The sequence below is a fragment of the Pinus tabuliformis genome, chromosome X, assembly GCF_031772625.1.
Source record: "Pinus tabuliformis cultivar Carrire ecotype Pingquan chromosome X, CPIR1, whole genome shotgun sequence".
In the NCBI taxonomy this organism is placed as follows: Eukaryota; Viridiplantae; Streptophyta; class Pinopsida; order Pinales; family Pinaceae; genus Pinus; species Pinus tabuliformis.
The window spans coordinates 335,228,945-335,240,152 of NC_142308.1; the positions used below are offsets into that span (position 1 = coordinate 335,228,945).

At 37.3% G+C, this 11,208-nt stretch overlaps 1 protein-coding gene across 1 annotated transcript; it reads right to left on the reverse strand.

The window, feature by feature from the left end:
- Positions 1 to 5,054: 5,054 nt before the first annotated feature.
- On the reverse strand, positions 5,055 to 7,074 carry LOC149139827 (putative UPF0481 protein At3g02645). Its single transcript, XM_089449254.1, has one exon. The coding sequence runs from the start codon at positions 6,826 to 6,828 to the stop codon at positions 5,326 to 5,328; it is 1,503 nt and encodes a 500-aa protein (XP_089305380.1). The 5' UTR covers positions 6,829 to 7,074; the 3' UTR covers positions 5,055 to 5,325.
- Between the last annotated feature and the right edge of the window lie 4,134 nt (positions 7,075 to 11,208).

An 11,208-nucleotide genomic window follows, 5' to 3' on the forward strand; every position in this document is an offset into this window, starting at 1 on the left:
ACTTCTATAAGTCTTAGTTCATCAGAAACTATTGAGTTTGATGATGTAGTTGCATCTTTATTATCGGAAGAAACAAGGAGAAGGTCACATTCAAAAACCTCTACATCAGAAGCTATGATGGTTAGAGGTCGTTTGAAAGAAAGACGCTCCAGTAGGCCGAGCAACTCACGTTCAAAGTCGAAGGGGAAGAAGAGTAAGGTAAAGTGTTGGTTTTGTGGCAAATCAGGACATTTAAAGAAGGACTGCTGGAAGCGACATCAACAAACTTCTAAAGCAGATTCTTCGACAGCGAAGAAGGAGGCAAATACGACAGATACAGGTTCGGCATCAAGTTCAGGTATGAGTGAGGAAGTATTATCAGTTAATGTGTCAAATCATGGTAAACATTGGTTGTTAGATTCCGGTGCATCAAACCACATGTGTATTCATAAAGACTGGTTTAAGACATATAAATCAATTGATGATGGTGTTGTGTACATGGGTAATGATGTAACATGTAATATTGTGGGAATTGGGAGTATACAACTGCAAATGTTTGATGGGACAACTAAAATGTTAACTGATGTGAGGCATGTACCAGATTTAAGGAAAAATTTTATTTCATTAGGAGCACTTTATTCAAATGGATATAAAACTGTAATTCAAGGTGGAGTAATGAAAATTTACAAAGGTATTTTACTAGTTATGAAAGCTAAGAAGGTAGGAAATCTATTTCAGTTAGAAGGAAGTACAGGGTCAGGTTATGTGTCTACGGTGTCTGAACATGACAGTAGTTCCATTCACTTATGGCATCAAAGATTGGGGCATATGAGTGAAAGAGGGTTAAAATTTTTGGCTGACCGCAAGTTACTTCCAAATCTAAAGTCTGGAAAGTTAGATTTCTGTAAGCATTGTCTGTTTGGAAAACAAAGTAAACAAAAGTTTAAAACAGGGAAACATACTAGTAAAGGCATACTTGGTTATATCCATTCAGATGTTTGGGGACCAGCCCCTACAACCTCATATGGTGGCTTGTCTTATTTTGTATCATTTATTGATGACTTTTCTAGGAAAGTGTGGGTCTACATGTTGAAAAGGAAGTCTGATGTTTTTTCAGTTTTCAAGCAGTTTAGAGCATTGGTAGAAAACAACACTGGTAGAACAATAAAATGTTTAAGAACTGACAATGGTGGTGAGTTTACTTCCAAGGAGTTTGACAGCTATTGCAAGGATGCAGGGATCGAGAGACATAAGACCACAGTTTATACTCCTCAGCAAAATGGAGTTGTTGAACGCATGAATATGACTCTTCTAGAGAGAGCAAGGAGTATGCTGAGTAACACTGGGTTGCAAAAGGAGTTGTGGACGGAAGCGGTGGCAACAGCTTGTTATGTGATAAACCGATCTCCATCAACGGTGATAGGCTGCAAGATTCCTCAAGAGGTATGGAAAGGTCACCCTTGTGACTATTCTAAACTCAGAGTGTTTGGTTGTGATGCATATGCTCTAGTGCCTAAACATCAGCGAACTAAATTAGATTCGAAGTCTAAAAGGTATATCTTTGTTGGGTATGGTGTTGGAAAAAAGGGATATAGATTGTGGGATCCTACTACCCGCAAAATCATCATCAAGAGAGATGTAAATTTTAATGAATCCTCTCTTGTACAGTTAGATGTAGATAGTAGATTGAAATAGGATGATGTATCTAACTTTCAGCACATTCAGTTTGATAGCATTTCTAATGATAGTCATGATGACCATAGTTCAGATACTAGTCATGAACAGGTTTCAGAATCAGAACATGAACAAGGTTCAGGTATAGATCATGAACAGGTCTCAGATACTAATCGTCAAGAAGTTCCTACAGATGGTAGTCAGCCAATCGAGGAAGAGCCATAAACATCCTTAAGGAGGTCGACAAGAATCAAACGGCCACCGAGAAGGTATGATGATTATGTCACTTCTGTTGCATTTACTGCTAATGATGATGAACCTCTGTGCTATCAGGAAGAAATAGAAGGTTTGAAAAGTGACAAGTGGAAAGCAGCCATGAAGGACGAAATGATGGCCTTAGGTAAGAATGGCACATGGGATCTGGTTGAGCTTCCGAAAGACAGGAAAACTGTAGGGTGTAAATGGGTTTTCAAGCTGAAACGGGGTGTGAATGATACATAAGACAGGTACAAAGCGAGGCTGGTTGCAAAAGGGTTTTCTCATAAAGCTGGTATTGACTTTCATGAGATTTTTTCACCAGTGGTTAAAATTGTTTCAATTAGAATTGTGTTAGCATTAGTGGCTTTGCTTGATTTAGAGTTGCAGCAATTAGATGTTAAGACTGCATTTCTACATGGAGATTTAGATGAGGAAATTTATATGGAACAACCGAAAGGGTTTGTTCAGCATTGCAATGAGAAATTTGTCTGCATGCTCAAGAAGTCATTATATGGCCTGAAGCAGTCGCCTCGACAGTGGTATAAGAAGTTTGATTCTTTCATGTTGAGTCAGAAATATGTTAGAAGTGAATATGATCATTGTGTTTATTTTAAGCAATTTAAAAATGGCATATTCATTATCTTAGTATTGTATGTTGATGATATGCTTTTAGCAAGCAAAAGCATAGAAGAAATCAACAGGTTGAAGGCTCAGATGGCAAGGACATTTGATATGAAAGATCTAGGAGCAACAAGACAGATTTTGGGCATGGAGATTTTCAGAGACAGGAGCAATGGTAAGCTATGGCTATCACAACAAAAGTATATTGAGAAAATACTTTTGAGGTTTGGTATGAATAATGTGAAGCCTGTGTCAGTCCCTTTCGCTTCCCATTTCAAGCTTTCTTCGAGTTTATGTCCTAATTCAGATGAAGAAAAGGAATTTATGTCTCGAATTCCATATGATAATGTAGTAGGGTGTTTAATGTATGCGATGGTGTGTACGTGACCAGATATTTCACATGCAGTTGGGGTTGTCAGCAGGTATATGGCAAATCCGGGTAAAGAACACTGGTCATCAGTGAAATGGGTGCTTCGGTATTTGAGAGGCACAAGTAGTTATTGTATCACTTACAATAAAAGTAGTGAATTTGTTTGCGGGTATGTTGATTCCGATTTTGCAGGTGATTTGGATAAGAGAAGGTCAACATCAGGGTATGTCTTTACTCTTGCAGGTGGAGCAATTAGTTGGATGTCAAAGTTGCAGAATATTGTTGCTTTATCCACTACTGAAGCAGAATACATTGCTGCTTCTCATGCTTGCAAAGAAGCGATTTGGTTGAAAGGTTTGTTTGGTGAGTTTGGTAGGCTGCAGGACAACATCAAGTTATTTTGTGACAGTCAAAGTGCAATACATTTGGCTAAGAATTTGGCCTATCATAGTAAATCAAAGCATATACCGATCAAGTACCATTTTGTAAGACAGGTTTCACTGAAAGGAGAGTCTCTCTTGAAAAGGTGCATACAAAGGAGAATTGTGCAGACATGTTCACGAAACCAGTTTTGTTAGAGAAGCTACGTTGGTGTTTGGCTTCTCTTGGCTTGCAGAAAAGATAAAATTATAAACAAACAGTGTATCAGGCTAATTGTTGTCAAGGTGGAGATTGTTGAGATTTTCTATTTCAAAAAATAGGCAAAAATCTCTAATGTGTGACAACAATAGGAATTTGTTGCTAGATTAGCTCCAGGTTGTTGGGAGAGAGTTAATGCATCCTATATTTGATGTGAGAGGATTTATGAGGCAGTTAGATTCTCCTAGCTATAAAACAGGTATCCATACGGATTGTTTTTGTGTGAGAGTTTCTAAGGAAAATATTATTTTGTAATCTCTTGTTTGATAATAAAGAATTGTCAATGCCTATGTTTGGTGGATGTAACCCAGTTTGGTTGGGTAAATCACGTTAATCTGTTGTCTCCTGTGCATGATTTTTATTTGCTGTGTATTTGTTCTTTTAATTGCTGCACAATTTTGCCTCTAACAATATACACACCTCAAGCAGTGAAAGCACACCCATAGGAGGAAATAAGTCGCCATAAAGTAGGAGGAGGGATGAAAGTAATGAACAACCAAGAATGTCATCACGCCAAGTTCAACCACTAGTAAGGTATAGAGACTATGCCTTGATGACTAAAGTGATGATCAGTGTTCTAGAACCTTTGAACTTTAAAGAAGCTATTGAACATGCAAAAAAGAGAAATGCAATGAAGGAAAAATATGATTCTATTATAAAAAATGATACATAGGAATTGATAGAGTTACCTAAGGATAAAGCTCCCATAGGATCAAAATGTTTGTTCAAAACTAAATTTAACCTTGATGGAACTATTGATAAATATAAAGCTAGATTGGTAGCAAAGAGTTATTCACATAAAGAAGGGATAGACTAGGAAGAAACTTTTGTGCCTATAGCTAAAATGAACAACATTAGAATAGATTTTGGAAATGTGTAGTCTAATTTATAGACAAAAAACCTTTTTCATTAGAATTCGATATTTTTTGTTGTTTAAAACACATTTTTGGATGCATAAATAGATTCAGTACCCTTTAAACTCCGGGTGCACTCAAATTATACAGATTAAACAATTTAAACTCAAGTTTTTAAAATCTCTCTCAAATTTTGATTAAAATTAAAATTAGCCAGAAAAATGGTTATGAAAAAAACCATTTCATTTATAAATTAAACTAAGCCTTTTAAAAATATTCTAAAAACTAACTCGATTAATAATTTAATCTCAATTCTATAATTTAATCTCAATTCTATGAATTGAATTTTAAAAACATCCCATTAACTTTAACACAATAATCCAACCATATTACAACTCAAAATGACAACGCTTCCACCGTACCGATTGACAAGTAATATTGAGACATCTACAATTGAATTCAACACCATAATCCAACAATATTACAACTTAAAATAACAACGTTTCCACCCTGCAGATTGAAAACTATTAATAATTCAAACAAGTTATTGCCCAAGTTCTCTGACTGTTTCTCTCCTTACTCAAAGATCACCACAGAAATTACATATAAGATGAAACGAACTCCCACCAATAAACAATTCATAGAATTCATTTCCTTAATTTTGAGATGCTCCAACAGGAGAGCCATTTAGATAGCTTTGAATAGTGCCCAACAGAATGTCAAGCTAAATAGCGTGAATAATAACCAAGTAGTCCACAAAAGGAACATAATGTCAAGCTAAATAGCGTGAATAATAGCCAACAAGTCCACAAAAGGATAAAAATGAAGGCTACATCAAGGTATAAAACATTGGTTAATATGTCTATCCTATCCTATACGCTTATAAATGACCAGAAATCTGCCTATCCCAGACTCTTAGATACTTGGAGACTACCTGTATACTTGTAGTATGGAGAAGATGGTTTGCAACAACGTGAGAAACAGTACAAGAATTGCCATCGCTAACATACCTACAACTTTCCAGGTCGGTGATAAATGCTCCTCCACAAACTGGGCAATCAACACCTGCAACTTATTGCTGTAATGATCCATCACATCATCTTGCAGTTTCTCCAAGACACCTTTGGGGCACAGAGTGATTCCCCTGCACAGACAATTGAAGAGCCTTGCGACCTCTGCGTCACTCCCAAGGTAGTTTTTAAGGATTCCGCTATTTCTGAGCAGAGCCACGTCTTTTTCCGTGTGGATCAAGTTGTTCATCAGACTGGAGTAGCAGGTAACGTAATTGATTCCAGAGGCCTGACATAGCTCCAGAGCAATTAAGTTACGGAACAGTACCTCTGTGTGGTCCGTGACATTGATCGGAGGAAGATACATCGTGGCTTTCTTCTGATCAAAATAAATTTGCTTGATGCCTCCATTGCATCGCTGAAATTTGATACCAACATTACTTAATTCTACTGCACAAGGGATGCATCTGTCGTCCTTCCCTGATTGTTTCTTGCCGTTGCTGTCGATCGGAATTGCACGCTCATTATCATCATCGGAAGGTGGAGACACAATGAGGCTGTGCAACAATCCCAGAAAATGATGAGCGAACCTCGTCCCTGGAACTCTTACCACCACATCCAAAAGAAATTTCTCCACGTTATTGACCGAACTGAACTCCAATTCGAGTAGATTTCGGAGAACTGTGAAGGGGACTTGATTTTCCAGCATCAAAATGTCATTCAGTATATCGAATCCGGTAAAATCAATCCTATTTCTATCGAAAATAGGTTCATACTTATCGCTACCTTCCCAGATTAACTCGTCTCCACCCAGAGTCCTCAATATTTCCAGAAGGAAGCAACCGTCCAAAGTAAGCATCACAGCCAGGCACTCTGGCTTGCACTCAATTTTTTCTTCGTAGCTGTTCTTGATATTTCCCACGTCCTGGAAGATCTTCTCGATTGCACGAAAGGAGAAGTCCAAATTATCTGGATCAGTGGCGCCCCTCATATTATTGAACCTCGTCATCATTCTACGCAGGGCTCTGTTTTTGTGATGGTCCATTCCAGAAAGATTTGCTCTGTTGGAATGATAGGGACCCAGCGAAACACCTTGAGGGACATATGCTTTGATATTCAACTCTTTGAGGAAGTTAGGAACTGTATATATGGATACAACGGACTGCAATTTGGGATCAGCATAGGATTCTTGTGGAATATGAAGAGCCAGTGCTCTGTTCCTTATCCATTTTGTTATTTCTGTACCGCCAGATATTTCTCCCGGTTGATCAGTCACGGCTCCGAGGGCCGTTTCTCTATTGTCATGTAATTCTCGCAATTGACCAGTCACGGCTCCAAGGGGAGTTCTCGATCGGGATTTTGATGCTCTCCATTGATATTTAAACGATCTCAATCGATATTCAGATGATGGTATTTTGCCCATCTTCCCCCTTTGAAAGTTTGAAGAGCCGAATGACCTCCGCAAAGCTAAATGTTTCAGAGTTAGAGCATGCCACACAGATATGAACTATTTTTCTTTTCACACATTCTGTAGCTTTTGTTATGGACAATAAAAGCCAGAATGTTCAAGTCAATCCCATCTCTAACTTCAATCACGAATTAATAAACGCAATTACCTGATCGAATCTTCACGAAAACCTTTCATATCACCACTCGTTTTACACACGACTTTATAACAACCGGCCGCAGTCTACAAAGGAGGCGTAGACAAAGAAGCCACTTTTTGGGTTTCTTCGGATCAGAATTCATGGAAAAAGCAAGCCCACAAGAAATAATTGAAAAAAACAAGTCCACAAGAAACAAGAAAAAAAAGTAAAGAGTAAAGTCAAAATCATCGACGACGGGTCGATTTATGTATCATGCCAGGATCCGGTCAGAGGTAGAAAATGAAAAAATTTAACCGAAGGGTAAAGAAAATAGTTTTTTAGTTCGATTTTTTTAAAGTTTTTTATTAGAATTTAGCTAAAACATTTGTGGATTAAATTTTGATTTGTATTATTTAAACTGGTTTTTTAATTATATATATAAATTTAGTATCTTCGAAAACTTTTAGTCTAATAAATTTTCAAGACACTTAAATTATAAACTTATCAAATTTAATATTTCAATAAATCCCTCCTAAATTTTAAACAAATTAAACTAAAAAATAAACTAAAAATTTTTCAAACAAATTACATTTGAAAACTCTTAACTAAAATAAATGAACAATTTAAAACTATTTTCAAAATATCCACAGATATTATCATGACGATACAAAAAAAACATAACTCTCCACTTGCCTATAATGAAATCAAAGAAGGGAAACACGCTTTAGTGGAATCAAAAGCCCCTAAATGGATGGACGTGCACATAAAAGTGAAAGAAATTGAATTATAGCCAAAGATGCCTTAATGATGAGAGGAATAATTGATTTTTTTTTGGTTATTTAAAGGTTTCTTTTTTACCTTTAATTAAATATTTAATATTATTTTATTTTTTTTGGCAATTACAAGATAGGATATTTAATTGTTTTTAAATGTTATTTTTGAAAAGTTTTTTGTTTTTTGTTTTGTTGTTTTTTTTTCCAAGTAAATTTGTCTAAAATTTTACAAGGATTTAATGAAATCATAATTTTGACGAGTGAACTCTACACAATCAAAGTGTCGAGGGGTTTTTGAGGCTGGTGTTGGTGAATCCATATATACAATAAAAAAACTAGTTTAAACAACACAAATCAAGATGTGACCACAAATGTTTTAGTTGGTTAGAAATCTGCCAAAAACTTCAAAAAAGTGTCACTTAAAAGAAAAACCTATTCATATTCACTCTTGTTAAAGGGTAACAAGAGTGGTAATTAGAGTTTAGTTAGTTATTTTATTTTTTGATAATTAATTGGGTCAAGAGGGGCCCTATAGCTCGTAGGGGAGTTGTTGCAATATCTATCAATAATAATAACATGGGGCCCACATTTTGTCATTATTTGAGCACGCTCTATTTCTGTAATCATTTCTACAAGTCGTACCTATGTTTGTGTATGTTGCATTGCTATCTACTTCCGCGACTCAATTGCTATATTTGGTAAGTTTGATCCTGTGATTTCAGCTCGTTTGAAGGAATTTTAAATATCATTGTGCAAAGTGTGAAGGTAGCTTCACACTCTACACAATGAAAGCCACATTTGAAACTAAACAATAATATAAAGTCGTAGTAATAGCAATATAAACTAGTATTGTTGCCAAAATATCAGAAACAATATAAAGAAAACAATGATCAATATGTTTAGCTTAAATCCTAATGAAACGATGTGCCATGTCTCTGTGTTTTTGATGCAGGAGCATCTAACCCCCCCCAATTAATGGAGGAATCCAAAGCAGAAAAAAGAGAAGATGTGGACCATTGAGCAAAACAGGGGACAATTCTGTTCAAACTAGCATAAATGATGGAATAGAAAAAAGTCTCGAGGAGACTTATTAAATGTAATACTGCCACATATGTATTATGTAGCGAGCTTTAGGGCTTCAGTTGAGTGATTCAAGGAAAGGATTGATCGGATCCCTTCAGTGATCCAATCAAATGTATTCTTATAAATAGTGAACCTGCGAGAGGGACAAATAGAATGTGTGTAAGCCAAGAGTAGTCAAGATGTAGTTGGGAAGGAACTCGTTCTAAGGCTGAAATGCCTTAGATTTTGTAATCACGTTGTGAATAATATAGAAGTGTGAGTTCTGTGGATTTGCGCAAGTCTGTGTATTAAGTCTTTTCAGTTCTGTTGTATATATGTGTGCGATGGCTTGAATCGAGTGTTGGTAGACCGTTGATCGACCACCGATCACTGTTGGATTGATGGTGATCCAACGATTATGTGAATGTCGTGTTTAGAATAGACTGTGGCAGAAAACTATGTTAAGTACAGGAACCCATCGAAGGCGAGCCGAATTCCAGCTACACTAAGAAATAACAAAAACATAGTCTGAGTCTAAATCCAGACTTGAAAATTTATAGGCAGGAATTCATAACCTTATCGGTCCATAATGATATCGGGTCAGTGCTTTGAAGCGGACAGAGCCTGACTTGGAGGATTTACGACTTGTGATTGTGCGATTAAAACACAACCGTTGGATTGCGATTAGTCATGACCGTTGGATCGGCAGAGCCATATCGCATCGCTAAGTCGCATACGGTCGTTATAAGTGCTATCGGAGGTGGACAATGGAATGGGCGATTGCGACATGCCGATGACAATATCGTCGATAGACCGAGGCCGATGAAGCGATATCGCCGATAGCGATAATTGGCAATCGGAGGTCAGGCGATCGGCGCAACAGACTTGCGATGGACCAAGAGGCGGACCTGAAGATATATATAGGTCTGAGTGCATAGAATTTGAGATCCGGATTTGTGTTCCGGTGGGGATTTTCCCTTTGTATTTTCGGTAAATCCTATGTATTACGTTAAAGTGGCGCAGTTCCGATTTTTGAAGCTAAATGCAATGTTAAGGTTCTCGATAGTGTAAAAAAACCTCCAATATGTTATATGGTCCAATTTTAAAGGGCTAAAGCCTTATGAATGCTTCCGATAGGCTTAGTGGGCCATAACCCACAGGCCTCAAGATTGATATTTTTTTAGGAAAAGGGATTTTGGTTAGCCCCCAAATTCTCTTTCCATCATTTTGGTATCAGAGCAGAAGAAGATTCTGCGTGCAAAGGAAGGTTAAAGGATTTCCTGCGAGAAGGAAGAAGGAGTGCAAGTAGAGGAGAAGGAGGTATAGTTATGTTAAAGCTGGAGAGTTATGATCTTACTGTCGTGCAGAAAGCAAGGAGCGGAAAGTGAGAAGATTTGCAGCAACCTAGAGCAAGGTGTGCTCAATTGGTTCCAGAGAAGAGAACCAGAAGGATGCCAAAAGATTAAGTGAGGAGGGCTTGGTGAAGTATCGTGCAACAGAGGAAGATTGTTACTGCATAGGTTGGTTGTAGCTCATAGAAGATCATAAAGGAAATTCCACAAAGATGTGTGTACAATTGCTAAGGACAAGGAGGAGCATATGACCAGGAGGTCACAAATTTTTGTGCCTCGGGAGTCTGATGTAGGAGCATCTAACCCCCCCTTAATTAATGGAGGAATCCAAAGTGGAACAAAGAGGAGACGTGGACCATCGAGCAAAACAGGGGACAATTCTGTTCAAAACAATGTAAACGATGGAATGGATAAAAGTCTCGAGGAGACTTATTAAATGTAATACTGCCACATATGTATTTTGTAGCAAGCTTTAGGGCTTCAGTTGAGTGAATCAAGGAAAGGATTGATTGGATCCCTTCAGTGATCTGATCCAATGTATTCTTATAAATAGTGAACCTGCGCGTTCAATTAAAATATAGAGGGACAAATAGAATGTGTGTAAGCCAAGAGTAGTCAAGATGTAGTTGGGAAGGAACTCGTTCTAAGGCTGAAATGCCTTAGATCTTGTAATCACGTTGTGTATAATATAAAAGTGTGAGTTCTGTGGATTTGCGCAGGTCTGTGTATTAAGTCTTTTCAGTTCTGTTGTATATATGTGTGTGATGGCTTGAATCCAGTGTTGGTAGACCATTGATCGACCATCGATCACTGTTGGATCGATGGCGATCCAACGATTATGTGAATGTCATGTTTAGAATAAACTGTGGTAGAAAACTGTGTTAAGTACAGGAACCCATCGAAGGTGAGCCGAATTCCAGTTACACTAAGAAACAACAAAAACATAGTCCGAGTCTAAATCTGGACTTGAAAATTTATAGACGAGAATTCGTAACCCTATTGGGTCCGTAATGATATTAGGTCGGTGCTT